The following is a 16,162-nucleotide window of genomic DNA, read 5'->3' as shown; positions in this document are numbered from 1 at the left end:
TAAAGCATACCTTTACCCAATCATCGAACTGAGAAAAATCTGAAATCCGACATTTATCACCTTCTTCCATTCATGTCTTCAATTATTATCTTCGTTCGAAAAACAAATCAAAAAAAGATATTTTAGCCTATTCACTTATCTCGATCAGAGTGTTCAAAATAATCAAAGTCACTCACATACTTACTTTTTCCGAAAGAATCCAATAGGCAGGTTTGCAGTACACCAAAATGTTATCACATTATCTGCACCATGTATCAGCAGTTGTTGTGTACGTTAGCTGGCATATAAAACTATAGGTACATAATGGATCTGCAATAATGTGTGGCAATAGGGCTCGGAAACGTGGCCTCTCAATATAGGCCTTATAAATAAGCTCAAAATTGCACAACGTGCTATGGAGAGGGCTATGCTCGGTGTTTCTTTACAAGATCGAATCAGAAATGAGGAGGAGATCCGTAATAGTTTGAAAGGTTTTAGCGTGAAATGAGGTAATAGGGGGCTGTAATAAGTTAGACTTAGTATATTTATCTATTAATAATTACTTTAAGTGCATTAAAATCAATAATGAATAAATAAAAATATTTAAAATTTTGCATGTCCATTACTCGTTCGCCGCGCGTGCCCGCAAAAAATATTTATGTCGTAATGTTAGGCACCATAGGTACTTACGACTACATAAGGTTTGACTGCTACAGTTTGCAACAGTAGCCAGAAAAAAAATAAAAAAGATTTTTCTCCATACAAATTTTCTTGTCATATTTTTTTTAAGCATGAAAGGCTCGTTTTATCGAAAAATGCATAATTACAAATGTTGATCAGCATTCAAAATGCTATCCAAAACAATTTTTGTTTCGGTGAAATTATGACTTTCGATCGTATGTCCACCTAATTTTAAAATCAAACTACTGTGCGGCGGAAAGCTAGTAATATCATATATAGGTATTATACTAATAGATTTTGTTACTGTTAGGTCTAGCCTAGGTAGGCTTACCTACTTAATAAAAGTAAAATAAAACATTTGGATTCAATAAATTATATTATTTAATTTCTTATATCTAATGAAGACTTTTTAACAATAATTTAACAACAAAACCTATGATTTAGAAACTATAAATTCAAGCTTTGTAGTGTCTGACGGCGGTACCATCCCAGAAGTTGGCTGTGATTGTCTGTAACAAAATAAATATGCATAAGTAAGTATTATCGTTATTTCAGTAATTTTCTAGGTATTTTTTCGGATAGATCTGGTATATTCCTGTAACCTATTTATTAATACCGTTTGATAGAGCTCATGAAGCACTTTCAGGATGAGTAACCAGTTTTTCGATATCTCGTAATAAGTAGGTAGTTTAAAAATAATCAAGTGATATCACTTATCGTTTCCAGCATGTATCTATACGTACTAACAGATAAAGAAAATGCTGATCAATGCTTAAAATAAAATTAACCAAAGTCCAAATTACCGTGGTGAGGTCATTGGCGGAGTATTCTCTCTTGAATGTAACGGTTTTGCCACCTTGTGAGATTTCCTGGGTCACGGTGTCGCCGTCCACGGTGTATTTGCAGTTGACCTGGAAAATAAAGAAGCATAAAGAGTCATTGTCAACAATCTTTGGTATTTTATATTTGAAGCTCCTAGAAGTACTACTGGACAAAGGCCCCGCCCAAGGATTTCCAGAATGACAGAACCTTCGCTAACCGCATCCAGGTGTTTCCCGCGTACTATAGTACTAATGTAGGTAGTTGTAAGTGTTACTCCTAGAACTGGTAAGTCTTGGACTTGTCAGTCAAATCAAAGGGAATGTCTAATTCATCAGAATGAGCAATCTTCAGGTTATTTTAATTTCTCTCGGAAATAAGTATTCTGGTTAACGATGATAAAAACCAAACCAGTCATAATTTTATTACAGAAATGTTGTTAAGTCGGCAGTCGTTTTAAAAGCAATCCGACTGCTTGCCGGTCTTTTTCACAAACTCCAAAAATGTAACTAAGTTGGTACCTTAACGCCAGGTCTGATCTCATCTTCGAACTCGACTCCAGACTTGAAGGTGGTCACCTTCGAGCCCTCCGGAGTGGTGTTGGTGAATTTGTAGGAGTCCCCATCCTTCTCAATCTTCGAGACGGGCTTGTAGGCGGAGAACTTTGCGGTCATTTCCTCGGGGAGCTCTGTAAATAAGAATAGTAGATTCGTAGTAGATTTCAGCACATAAGAAAACAATTTTCTTTGCAAAATAGCACCCATATTAGATAGGATAAGGTAGCATTTAAGATGCCACTGTGACACTTTCAAATGACTATCTTCATTCAAGTGACACGACTGGCTCATAGACTGTTCTCCAAATGATATTGCCCCATCACAAAGAATCCATGCAATTACATAGTGGTCAGAATAATTTGATCAGTGTGCCTACCATGAGTTTACGTTAGGTGAGCTCGCTAGCGAATACGTCAAAATATTCTATGAACATTTTATTTCTTGAAAGTAGCCGCTAGGGGCGCTGCACAATATGTCATACAATTAATGTCATTTTTTTACGCAGTCGCTAGCGAGGACACCTAACGTAAACTCATGGTAAGCCTACAGATAGAAGTAGGTAGAATAAAGCTCGTAAGATTTTAATATCCACAAACATGAATGATAATAGGTTAATAAATTAATCTAGAGTTAGATTGCCCCATGGCATTTACTAAACTAAAATTGACATGTTGTAGATGTATGTAGAGACAAATTATTCTAAAGATAACTTACCCAAAGCCTTAATAAAATCAGTGTATTTCTCCTCACTCACAACTTTGAACTCCTTTCCGAAGTAGGCCATTTTGAATGGTAATTTGTGGAAATTATTAAAAATTGAAGAGGTAATACTTCTAACAAGTTAACTGGATTAACGAATGACTATTTCCCCACACATGACCCTAATTTATAATAGAGATTAGTTTGTCACACTGATAACGGTCTTAGAAACTTATCACGATGAACTTTAATTTGTGACTCTATCTAATAATATTTTTATCAAAAATAATAGATGAGTTTCGGCTTTGCGTCATCAGTATTTACACTAATTTAACGTAGTATAAATATCATACACTATTGTAGGTTTTTCTTTACGTCTTACGTTACGTCAGAAAACCCACTGGCCGATTGGGACAGCCAGTGAATTATGGACTTTCCCCACGCCTATCTACAGGGTGGAAACGATAAGCGATCTCATTCGATTATTTCTAAACTAGTTATACAAGATATCGAAAAGCTGGTTACTGATCCTGAAAGTGCTTCACGAGCTCTATCCAACGGTACCAATAATAGGTTACAGAATTAACTGGATCTATCCGAAAATTAAATGTTTCCAGCCTCCATACTAAAGTACCTATGCCAGCCAAATATAAATTTTATATTACATATATTACAAGTATAAATTTTTGTTATTAAGTAATAAACATTTAAAATGAACTCATAAATTGCATTCTTATTTAAAATTATTCTTTGAAAACATTGGTTTAAGGCTTTACTTGCTATAATATTATCAAGACATGAGTGCCATGACTGTGGCTGTACTAAATGTATGGAAGCTGGAAACATTGAAAACATTGAAGTAACATATTATTGGTACCGTTGGATAGAGCTCGTGTAGCACTTTCAGGATCAATAACCAGTTTTGGAATATCTTGTATAATTTTTAATATTATGTGGTTTTACTAAATGTATGGAAGCTGGAAACATTGAATTTTCGGATAGATCCAGTTTATTCTGTAACCTATTATTGGAACCTTTTGAAAGAGCTTGTGAAGCACTTTCAGAATCAGTAATCAGTTTTCCGATATCTTGTATAGTTTAGAAATAATCGAGTGAGATCACTTAACGTTTCCACCCTGTATACTAAAACACCCGAGCCCAATGAAACGGGAGTTATTATCCTAACTTGGATATTCGTCCGCATCTCCGTTTCAAGCTACTCCCTCTTCGAGGGGACCCCCAACCCCTTCGTTCAGTTGTTTTTAACCAGTGTTCTCATTATATAGTATAGTATAACAGGACCCCCGGCCCACCGGCACCGTAGCGGGTTACGGTCTACTCTCAGATCATCTATGATCTCTCGGGTCTACTTACTCTATGCCACTTAACTGAATTCAGAGACTTCTTCGCAAACTGTGTTGTTGCATTCGTCGTTCAATAGTTCAGCTGAAATTGCAAAAGTTCGTGGGCGAACGAGATGTAGCTGTAGCTCAGGCTGTCTGGAGAACTCTTCAAAATTACTCACATTTTTTATGTCAATAGGGCTCAGTCAGCTCTGCTGATCAAAGGAATACTGAGGGTGGTCTTCTAATGAATGGGCCCAGGTAAACGCTCCGCCAGCCCCACCTATGGGGTTTGAAGATGTCCCCTACGTGGCCCGCGCAAATTAATTACGAGAGTCACTTTCTTACGCGAGATTATAAATCGATTACGGTACATTACAGTACAATAATTTATCATTTCTTATCGATCAAGGTCTGACGTGGCTCAATCTGACCAGCCAGGGCGAAATGTGCCCTCATAAGTGTAAATTTATACGATTTGAAGTAGCTATTAGAGGGCACGTTGAGCCACCAATTTAATCAGATCAAGCCATAATACTATTGTGGCATCAGTGGCTCATAAAGCAAGCCTCATAAATTCAGAACTGTGCGGTCACATCACTACCATGGTGTCATATTATTAAAAATACTTTTTAGGTGCACATGATACGCAGAAAATTGCGAGTGTTCGTTCTGATAAGTTATCAAAAGTGTACTTACTTAGTCACTGGTCGGTTGATTTACTGATATGTACCTAATTATAAATAATACAAATACCTAATATATTCGGTGAAAAAGTATTTTATTACAATAACAGATCAAAACTTGTGAATTGGTGTCTCGTTATTTACAATAGTTAGTTTATAACTGCAATTTTAAAATTATTTCTTCGTTGGCTTACATTTATAGCAAAATAATAAAAAAACAACCCCCAAGGGTGGAAAATTGGGGATGAACTTTTTTTTATACGCAATATCTCCGCCGATTATAAACCAATTTGAACGATTATTTTTTTGTTGAATAGGTATTATCAAAAGGGTGGTTTCATGCGAATTTGAAGAAAATATTTCACCCCCCAGGGTGGAAAATTGGGGATAAACTTTTTTATACGCAATATTTCCGCCGATTATGAACCAATTTTTTTTGGTCTCAGTGTACTGCCTACCTTCAGTAGTAACATCAAGGTAACCGTCACCACACGGCTTCGTGTTCCAAAACTTTTAATAAAAGCTCTCAAATGTCTGAAAATGATAATAGCCGTGGTATACCTAATTATGTTGTTATTTAACTTATTATTATCATATGATAATTAAGCTATAATTACTACAATCGAGGCACTACAACCGAGAAGTCGAGAAAAAAGTGTGTTAAAAGTTTGAAAGAATAAAATTTAGTATGTCAAATAATTATCTGACATTATGATTATAAAAAAAGTCTAATGATAAAGTTAAAGTTTTTCTCTTAGGTTGTTTTCTATGTTTTTTTTTGCAATACCAGTCACTTACCACTTTAAGTTGGTCGGCGCTGTACTCTCTCTTGAAGGTGATGGAGCCAAGGGGGCCGTAGTCCTGGACCTGGGTGAAGGTGTCTCCATCGACGGTGATGGTGGACTCGGCCTGAAAAGTGAAAATCCAGCCAAGTGTAAGCTTAAGGTAAGAAAGGGTACAAAATTCCTCAAAACAGGTTGTAGGTAGAGGATAAATTGGTTCAAGTCTTAGTTGAAGAGATATTTTAATAAATAGGTAGAGCAAGTACTAAGTATCTACCTAAATTTTTTCACATGTGATGTAAGATGCTGGGTCCGGTTTCTGAATTCAGGTAGGTACCTACTTATTTGGCTTGAGCGTGGTCATCTTCTAATCAATTTGAACTTTTCACATTAGATTCTTGAGGAGAAGATGAGCACAGTCATACTGTAAATTCAGAAACCGGCCCTTAGTGTTTGTTGTTAAAGTTTTTGATTTTTCGGATTTTCATTTTCATGACTGTAAGTCGCGTGATATGAAATACTTTCTGTAAAAAATAGAAAGGCGCAAGTAATACCGACGGCAGAAACTAACCAGAAATAACATCCTCTTACCGTCAAACCTTCACGGATGACGTCGCTGTAAGGCACTCCAGACTTGAACACCACCTCGTGGTTCAGGGCTGGGGTCTTGAAGATCAGCTTGTAGGAGTCCCCGTTCTTCTCGAGGATCTGGTTCGGCTTGTACTGCATAAAGCCCTTGGCGTTGGCGTCAAAGGCACCTGGAAACAAGAAAGAAAAATTGGTAATTATGTAGATGCTTTTGCCATCTTAGGTCAATATACCGCACCAATAAACCAATTTTTCTTTTAAAACTTACTGGAGCTTGCGCTAGTACAATAATCAATTTTGATTGGCCACACTCTCCGAAGGGATCCCGATCACATCCCCAAGCAGGCTCTGGATTGGAACCCCCAAGGAAAACGCAAACGTGGTCGCCCCAAGCAAACTTGGCGGCGCACTGTGGCAGACGAGGCGAAGAAGATCGCCAAGACTTGGAGCGAGATCAAACACATAGCTCAAGACCGAACGCGATGGAGGACTGTTGTGGTCGCCCTCTGCCCCATCTAGGGGACATAGGACCATAAGTCAAGTAAGTCAAGCTAGTACAATAACGTCTTTAAAGACCTTTTTGTTTTACTAAGTGAAAGTGAAAAGTAGGTACTTACTTTAGATCCCGAATATACTTAAATTCTCTGTTTTGTCTAATTTTCTGGTTAGCTGGAAGAGAATGCCACATGGCATTAAGCTCGCCTGTTGTACCACTGTTTTTTATGTGTGCAATAAAGATTTTAAATAAATAAATAAATAAATATAAAAGGATCATGCTTACCTATCGGCTATCATATCTACTGTAATTTTCCCTCCCTGAGATTTGAAGTGGCAACCCCAACCGGAGTTTAGTTTCCTAAAGGCAATTGATAAGCCATCGAATAAAAACATTAAATTACAGACTACAAACTAGACATCACCGTTGACATCAAGTTTAATAACTTTTAAGGAGTAGGTATAATATTGCACTTTGCACCTCTCCAAAGCTCTCCAATAGAAAGAAAATTAAACTTTACCTACTCCCTTTTGCGCAACGATTCATAAACACTTATCTATAGGTAAATAACAGGTTTTTGAAATGTTTACAGAATAAACTTCATTATTGTATATTTTACATATTTTAAGCAAAGTTTAAACGGCTAAAGCTCAAAGTGCACGCAAGTTCAAATTCCTTAGGTAGGTAGGTACCTTATGTAGATACTTATATTTATATTTTGCACAATAATAAATTATTACTAACCAATAAAATCGGCGAATGCATCGAAATTTTCTTCCCTTTCGAAGGAGAATTCCTTTCCAAAGTAGGCCATTTTGGTTGGAGTCTTTCGCAAACTAAATGTTTCATGCTACAGTTTACTCACTTTTATACTTGCACTTAATCCTGCGATAAAGATAAGTTCCTAAAATACAACCGATGATTTGGCAGACCTAAGTACATACATATTCTTTTAGTTTTTCATACTTTGAAAGCGTAGGTTGGTAGAGGCACACTCATATTTATTCAGTTAGAATTCTGAGTAAATATGAGTGTGCCTCTGTGTGTGGTCCTATACATATTGTTTTAAATTTTCATGGTCACTAACATAATAATTGATATAGAATAATTAAATTAATAAACTCAAAATTAAGGTATATTATGGTAGCAATCCCGTTAATAAATTATTATGACCATAGAAGTTATCTAGCTTTATCTTCGGCTTTTTATTAGAATTATTTTTCCTTAACAGTAGAGATCATTAACAACATTTATCTATATATGTAAAAGAAAGTCGTGTTAGTTACTTCACTTATAACTCAAGAACGGCTGAACCGATTTAGCTGAAAATTGTCAGGGAGGTAGTTTAGAGCCAGGAGAAGGACATAGGATACTTTTTATCCCGTTCGAAATAAAAAAAAAGTCTGCTTATTTATTGCCATTAAGGCGGAACAAAGTTCGCCGGGTCAGCTGGTTTCCAATAAAACAAAGATTAATTTATATGAGACTGAGTAATAACGTGACCTGTCACCACTCCAGGTAAACATAGTTCATATTTCTGATTCGATCTCGCAAAGAAACACCTAGCATAGGCCTCTCCATAGCACGCTGTGCAATTTTGAGCTTATTTATGAGGCCACGTTTCCGAGCCGTACTTAGGTATATCATCACTGGTAACACACACTGTTTAAAGAGGATTACTAATGTTTGGCCAAAAAACGTTTCCCAAATTATCACATGGCAAACAACGTTTCGCAAATTTTCATTTGGCAAATTCTCATTTGGCAAAACAACTTATTGCAAACTTTTAATTCGCAAATGTCTTTTTTGGCACATTATTGTTTAGCAAATTATTGTTTGGCAAAGTATGTTTTGCCAAATGTTTCATTTGGCAAAAATATTTCACGATAAACTATTTACAAAATAATTTGATTGGTGCATAGAATGGAATACAAATTAGCTTGTGGTTATTATTTTGTTTAGTGGGTAGATAATATAAAATTTGTTCTAAATTTATTTTCATATTTCATTATTTTTATCGAAACTAAATGATTAATTAACAATAGAGATGATTCTAGCGCTCGGCGGCCGCTGCCGCGGCACGCTTCGCTCGCCTTCGCGCGTTAAGGGTCACTGTTCTAACCTAACCTAACCTACTATTTTCTGCAAAACCTACTTTCGCATCCATACTATTTTCTGCAATCTCTTTGTTTTACATAAAATTCTTGTGAAAACCATGATAATTTGCCTTGTGCTTTGATTTGTGGGTAACGGTGGGTAAGCATGTGAAGTGTCAATTTGACTAAATAAATTATTTGGGATATAATATTTGGCAAAATAAAACATTTGCTATATAAACATTTGCCAAGTAAAATTTGACCAAATGATAATTTGACCAAATGAAATAGTTGCGAAAAGTAAATTTGCTAAAAGTTCATTTGGGAAATGAAACTTTGGCGATAAGTTGTTTGCGAAGTGAAATTTGGCGAAAAGTAATTTGGCCAAACGGAAGGATACCGTTTAAAGACTTTCGTCTTTAGGCACTGTAGTCCCAATACCCCATTAAATAAAAGAATTAGTGGTATTTTAAGCACTTTACTAGCTTTTGTAAAGATAATAATATTTGGGCCACGGCCAAACCAGCACTCAAAAGTGCACTTTTCCTGAAACTGAAATCTTATCAGAATAATCTGATAACATTGCATCGTAATGTACGATGGTTTATGTGATAGGCTGATATAGGTAGGCAACTTGCTATTGCTCGCGACTTTGCATGCATCCAACCCATAATGATCATAATTTCAGCCACAGGACGTCCACTGCTAAACATAGGCCTCCCCCAATGATTTCCATATCGCACGGTTGGTAGCGGCCTGCATCAAGCGCCTTCCTACATTTATCAGGTCGTCGGTCTACCTTGTGGGTGGACGTCCCACGCTACGTTTTCCGGTACGTTGCCTCCACTCCAGAACCTTGCTGCCTCATCGGCCGTCAGTTCTGCATACTATATGCTCTGCCTATTGCCACTTCAGCTTGCTAATCCGTTCGGCTATGTCAGCGACTTTAGTTCGTTTTCGGATCTCCTCACTTCTGATTCGATCTGGTAAAGAAACACCGAGTATAGCTCTTTCCATAGCACGCTGTACAATTTTGAGCTTCTTGAAAATAAATTAATGTATTGTGTAACCACAAAATATAGCTTGGCTGAAAAAACTGGCCAAATGCGAGTCGCGCATGAAGGGTTGTGTACGACGCTTTAATTGTTGTCAAGTGATTATAGAAACCGATAAAATCTTTATTCTGTGAATATTTCTACCTGTTGCCGTTATTAATATCGAGCAAAAATCAGGAATAAATTACGCTTGTTGTATAGTTAAAATCGTATTTGTTTTATTTGTCGTTAAGTATAGCAGCAACAGAAATACATTATGTGTGAAAGAAAATTTCCACTGTCTTATCTATGGCCGTAGCTAGCTAGCTACCAGGGTTCGTGAGATACGGCCTGGAGAGTGGAGACAGACAGACAGCAAAGTCTTAGTGTATTGTTTTTAGTGTATCCTTGGGTACGGAACCCTAAAAAATAACTGTTTACTTCCCTACAAAGTCGAAATGCATTGTTTCGATTACATTACTGTGATAATGAATTATAGTTCTGTGGTCTATTCTTTGGCGTGGAAAAACTACCTACCTACATGGGACCATGGCTTACGGTGTTACGATATAATTATATGACGAAGAAAATAAAACAAAAATATTACATCTTTTGTTAAAAAATATTATTATGTTTATTTAGGTATAACACAGATCAGACTTTTATTGGTCAAACATTATTTATTTTCTTTAGTTATTAATAACTTATAAGTAGGTACTGATTTATCAAGGCGACTTAGACAGGTACGTAGTATCTGTAAGCGACTCCATCGTAATTACTGGATTGGAGGGACTGAAAAAGAGAAAAAAATATAAAATAACATGTTTCATAACACATTGCATCTCAAATCTGTCAGATTTTTTTCAATTTGTGAATAATAATGTTTAAGGTTGAGTTGCTCCACCTTACTTTAAACGTAACTATAACCATAACCAGTGCTTTTGTATAGAGTTTGCCAGACTTTTGAGTTTGTGTAAAGTAAGTTGTTGCAATCCAGCCTAAAGGACGTAGCACACTTAGCAACCCGGAAAGGGATCGTACTCAAGGCGGTCAGTATTTTTTGTATGAAACTCCATAACGCGTCTGGAACTGTTAGGGATATATTAAGTCCGCTACAGAGCAATAAACACAGTAGTTGGTAGTAACATAATAAATATATTGGTATCAAAGCACACGTAGAATATTTACAATAGAGAGTTCGGCACAGCCATTACACAGCTAAAGACAACATCACATTTGAATATAAATGACAGTTCTATCATAGCGGTTCCAGCTAGCCAGCTCTACGTTATACAGCATGAAGGTGCTCATCAACAGGAACGCGCGTGTAAACGCGTCAACTTGCGGTTGACAGCGCGCGAAGCCGATGACAGCTCGCGAAAGACGATACGATGTTGATCCCTTTCCGAGTTGATAAGTCTGCTATGACCCTAAATGTTCTTCTTTACAGCTTGTTAGTATCAACTTACAATTTTAAGTTGGTCAGGTGAGAACTCTCTCTTCATGGTGACCTTTCCTTTGCTGCCGTAGTCCTGGACCTGGGTGAAGGTATCTCCATCGACCGTGAATACTGAGGTGCACTGAAAAATAAGTGAAATATTAATAAACAGGTCTCAGAGACAGCCTGAGCAGTGAAGTTAAAAAAAATCAACAAAATTAGCAAAACTTCCAAACCAATTTGAAGACTAACTTTCATACAAAAAAAGTGGTGAAGTTGATATTTTGGCTTTCTTGTCATACTTAGTTCATGAATTAATACGATGTCCCGTTGAATTTCTCGAACCGTCATCACCAGGATTTTTAGGATATTTGATAGATAGCCAGGATAAAATTTTAAATTATCGCCGTTGTGTTACTCTACATTCAACCTTATAAAACGATCTAAGTTTTAAATTACCTTAAGTCCGTTTTTCATGGTCTCGTCAAAAGGCACACCTGGCTTGAAGGCGACCTCCTTCTTGAAGGAACCTTCGGAGATGGTCATGACGTATTCATCACCCTTCTTCTCCATTTTGTAGTTGGGCTTGAAGTCCAGGAACGCACCCGCGCCATCACCAGAGGCAACTGTAGGGATGTTGAAGTAAATAAAAATAAAATAAAATAGTTTATTCAGTACACAATGCTCTTTGCAAGGCACTTATACTCGTACAAGTCCCAAATAAAGCTTGCCCTACCACTACTTCGGGACAACATATGGGCTTGTGCTGAGAAGAAGTGGCGGAAGAAACTCAGTCACCTTTGTCAGCCTCTTTTGCAATCAAATACAGTAATTTATAACGTACATGACACGTAATAAGTGCGAGCTAAGCAGGTAAAATAAAAGTCTTTTGATTTTGAAGATCAAGTAAATCATCATCATTTCAGCCACAGAACGTCTACTGCTGAGCATAGGTAAGCCTCCCCCAATGATTTCCACTTCGCCTGGTTGGTAAATTAAATTTTAATCAAAAAAATGCAATAAAATAAAACTAAGGAATTTCAAGGCAAAGTTTACAAATAATAAACATTGACAATGACATTTATTTAACATTGGTAATAGCGATTTTCTCTGATACTTTTTATGATAACATTATCTTTATATTGGACTAGAACTTGAGTAGGTACAATATTTTTTTTTGCTAGAAAATACTGATTAAGGTACGATTTACTAAAATCATATTGAACTTGAGTGTCATTTCATAGTTTATATGGAGAGTTTTGTTTGTATGTTTTATTTAATTTAATTTAAATAATTTTAAATCCATACCAGCTTTGATGAACTCATCAAACTTCTCCTCCTTCTCAAATTTGTATTCCTTGCCAAAGTACGCCATTGTAAGGATGATTGTTGGAACAAACTGTGGAAATGCAATTGGTGTTCTATATAAATTTGCAATCTCCCTATTATCTTTATTGCAAAATCGATAAAAATCTTTATCAATTTATTGTTCGTTTGATCTACCCTAAAATCTATGGGTTTTCTTGTATCGGCTACAATTTGCTTTGGAGATAAACATCTATCATTTAGTTTGGGGCCGTGATAACATTGTGCATCGTGTTCCTGAGGATCTTTTATTATCTTGGCCTTGGCCTATTATCTATTCAGTCCATTTAATTTATAAGTTTGTATTACAAACAAACAATTTTATGTTTTTTTTTTATTTTCATACTAAACTATCTCTGAAATATTTCCTACTATTCTATCTCCTTAGTAACAGTGTCTATAGGTAAAGATACATTTTCCAAAGTTCTGCATATCTTCCGAACCTGTAACGTCCCCGGGACTACGGGTGTCTATGGGCGACGGTAATCACTTACCATCAGGTGATCCGTCTGCTCGTTCGCCTTCTGTCCCATAAAAAACCTGCTTTTTCTCAGGGTTGGCAGGCTTTATAATACTAAATTTTTAACAACTAACTTTTTCAGTAGCCCACTTGGGGAAAAAAAATTTCTGACGTCTCTAAGTCGGTCGGTACACCTAAGGGCTAAGATGAAGAATATTATTCTATATAACCGTGATAACTGACATATGAAGGTAATAGCAATTTTAATTTTGACATACTTTCTGAATGTCCCTTAGCTAAAGATTTTCCTTATTTTACACGAATTTTTAAGTCCCTATCAAAATGGCCCGCGGACTCGCTCCAAAACTAGGACACATTCAAAGAATCCAAAAATGTTATTTAAGTAGACTGCCTACGATGACCTAATTGCCTAGGATGACCTAATCTGATAGAATGTCTGCAATGGCAACGAAATTAAGTGCTTTTCTGATCAATAATAATCAATTATCAAAAGCAGTTTGATAAAATCTATCGATAGCAGAGCACTCATCGATTTAGTACCTACCTATTTTCGATTTCATGTTGTCTGCGAATTAGTTGTTATCTAGGATCTCTCTCAAATAGGTAAAAAGGAAAAATAAAACGATATTAAGTAGTTTTTTTATAAATATTTGTATAAATTACAACAGATCAGATATTTTTCACTGGTCAACCATCGATTCTCTTTAGAAATAACTTATTCTAAATTAGGCGGGCACGTAGTATCTGTAGGCGACACCGTCCCATTTACTAGATGTCATGGTCTGTAAATAAGAAAAAGTCGAATTAGAACGCTAAAGCTAAAAATCTCAACTCAGAAACAGGCGGTAAGATTGTAATTTTCATATTATGTATGTATTAATGTGATTCCTCAGAAAAAAGAGTAACACGCGTGTAGAGACTAATGTAGGTAAAACCAATATTTTAACCCGAAGAAAGCAGTACGGCTAGCACGAAAAACTTTCGAGTTCAAATCGTTTGCGTACTCGAATCGCCATCAAAAGATTTAGTAAGAAAACTACAACAGCGCCCTTGTGAACGTGTCGTAAAGTGAACTTAGTATGAGATGTGGTTGCACGAAACTTATTTTGAGAATCAAAATTGTCACGGTATCGTTTAATTCGAAGATTGATTATCAAATTTTATCGAGTACCCAAACAATTCGAAGACGAAAGTTGTTCATGCTAGAGGTACAGATGGACCAGTTATTCATTACCAAATAAGACAATTCTAAAAATATGCATAATCCCAACTAATCCCAACTAATATTATAAATGCGAAAGTAACTGTCTGTCTGTCTCTCTGTCTGTCTGTCTGTTACGCTTTCCCGCTTAAACCTCGCAACCGATTTTGATGAAATTTGGCATAGAGATAGTTTGAGTCCCGGGAAAGAACATAGGATAGTTTTTATCCCGGTTTTTGAAACAGGGACGCGCGCGATAAAGTTTTTCTGTGACAGACAAAATTCCACGCGGGCGAAGCCGCGGGCGGAAAGCTAGTAAGTAATATAAATAATAAATAATGTAGTGCAATAGTGCATGTAACTTACCAATTTAAATTGGTTAGCGGAGAACTCCCTCTTCAGGGTGATTTTACCTTTGCTGCCGTAGTCTTGGACCTGGGTGAAGGTGTCTCCATCGACCGTGAACACCGTTGTGGGCTGCAATAACAAATGAAAACAATGAATGACAAACATCAAGTCCAAATTATTTCTACTTACTAAAGTAGGTAGGACATAAATATTAGATTTCAGTATCTCGAAATAAGGTAAACGGCTANTATAATAAATCTGTAGAGAGGTCAATTCTGTACATGAAGTATATTTTCAAAATAACTATCAGGGAGTGATTAGTGATCGATACTGATGCCAAAAATGCAATCAGTAAAATTTTTGTCTGTCTGTCTGTCTGTCTGTCTGTCTGTCTGTCTGTCTGTCTGTCTGTATGTTCCTTATAGAAACAAAAACTAATCGACGGATTTTAACGAAACTTGGTACAATTATTCTTCATACTCCTGGGCAGGTTATAGGATACTTAGGAATTCCCACGGGAACGGGCATTAGCGGGAAAATCCTTTTGTATGAAAAATCTAAACCGCTTAAGTTAGACGCTTTAAATTAGGCAAGCAGGTACCTTAGTAAACTTAAAGCTTGGTTATAATAGGATATTGCAAAATTCTTACGGGAACGGGAATTAGCGAGAAAAAACATTTGTATGAAAAAATCTAAACCGCGTAAGTTAGACGCTTAAAATTTGGCATGCAGGTACATTAGTAAACTTAAAGCTTAGTAACAACAGGATATTGCAAAATTCCCACGGGAACTGGAATTAGCGGGAAATTCCTTTTGTATGACTGACTCACTGACATACCCACGCACAGCCTAAACGGCTAAACGTAGGCACATGAAATTTATAAGGGTCGTAGCTTAGATACCGTAGAGGTCCAATAAGAAAGGAATTCTCGAAATTCCCACAAGAACAGGAATTACCGGGAAAATCCTTTTGTATGAAAAATCTAAACCGCTTAAGTTAGACGCTTTAAATTAGGCAAGCAGGTCCCTTAGTAAACTTAAAGCTTAGTTACAACACGATATTGCGATATTCCAACGGGAACGGGAGTTAGCGGGAAAAAACATTTGTATGAAAAAATCTAAACCGCGTAAGATAGATGAAGGGGGTAAAACAGGATCCACGCGTACGAAGTCGCGGGCGGCCGCTAGTAAATAATAAATTAGAAATCGTAGATTCACTAACAATTTCAAAAAAAATTATCCTATCTTTTTCTATACCTCAAAAATACATTATCAAGAGACAACTAGATTTATCTAAGGGCAATCACGAAAATACAGTTTCATCACCATCACGAAAACTCAATTTTCTCTAGCACTTACTAGACTACTTTAGTCTACATAACATTATATCGCACGTATGAAGTTATAGCTATAACTCCATAAAAATAAATCGAGGTCAATGATGGAGTGATAATTGTATGAAGGCTAAACTTATTTGTAAATGATACTTTACTTAATACAATGGTTCTTTTGAAATATCACCTGGCTATAAGTACATCTATAAATAAATTTGTTATCCTAAACATCGAA

At 36.3% G+C, this 16,162-nt stretch overlaps 3 protein-coding genes across 3 annotated transcripts; all 3 read right to left on the bottom strand.

The window, feature by feature from the left end:
• Positions 1-1,017: 1,017 nt before the first annotated feature.
• LOC114363116 (uncharacterized) lies at positions 1,018-12,613 on the bottom strand. The gene is made up of 11 exons (XM_028318745.1): positions 12,507-12,613; positions 11,658-11,824; positions 11,230-11,340; positions 10,502-10,552; positions 7,375-7,456; positions 6,138-6,304; positions 5,563-5,673; positions 2,751-2,874; positions 2,001-2,167; positions 1,464-1,571; positions 1,018-1,169 (listed from the first exon to the last, which is right to left on the bottom strand). The coding sequence occupies exons 1-11, from the start codon at positions 12,571-12,573 to the stop codon at positions 1,116-1,118; spliced, it is 1,209 nt and encodes a 402-aa protein (XP_028174546.1). The 5' UTR covers positions 12,574-12,613; the 3' UTR covers positions 1,018-1,115.
• Positions 5,259-7,486, bottom strand: LOC114363104 (fatty acid-binding protein 1-like). The gene is made up of 4 exons (XM_028318730.1): positions 7,375-7,486; positions 6,138-6,304; positions 5,563-5,673; positions 5,259-5,298 (listed from the first exon to the last, which is right to left on the bottom strand). Exons 1-4 carry the CDS (start codon positions 7,442-7,444, stop codon positions 5,278-5,280), a joined length of 369 nt encoding a protein of 122 aa, XP_028174531.1. The 5' UTR covers positions 7,445-7,486; the 3' UTR covers positions 5,259-5,277.
• Positions 12,614-13,676: 1,063 nt separating the features above from the next.
• Positions 13,677-14,773, bottom strand: LOC114363110 (fatty acid-binding protein 1-like). Its single transcript, XM_028318738.1, has 2 exons — positions 14,612-14,773; positions 13,677-13,826 (listed from the first exon to the last, which is right to left on the bottom strand). The coding sequence occupies exons 1-2, from the start codon at positions 14,756-14,758 to the stop codon at positions 13,770-13,772; spliced, it is 204 nt and encodes a 67-aa protein (XP_028174539.1). The 5' UTR covers positions 14,759-14,773; the 3' UTR covers positions 13,677-13,769.
• Positions 14,774-16,162: the final 1,389 nt, after the last annotated feature.

This window comes from Ostrinia furnacalis, unplaced genomic scaffold (assembly GCF_004193835.3).
Source record: "Ostrinia furnacalis isolate ACB-3 unplaced genomic scaffold, ASM419383v2 OfSCF7012, whole genome shotgun sequence".
In the NCBI taxonomy this organism is placed as follows: Eukaryota; Metazoa; Arthropoda; class Insecta; order Lepidoptera; family Crambidae; genus Ostrinia; species Ostrinia furnacalis.
The sequence above is the reverse complement of the archived record's forward strand: the minus strand, read 5'-3'. Positions and strand labels throughout refer to the sequence as shown.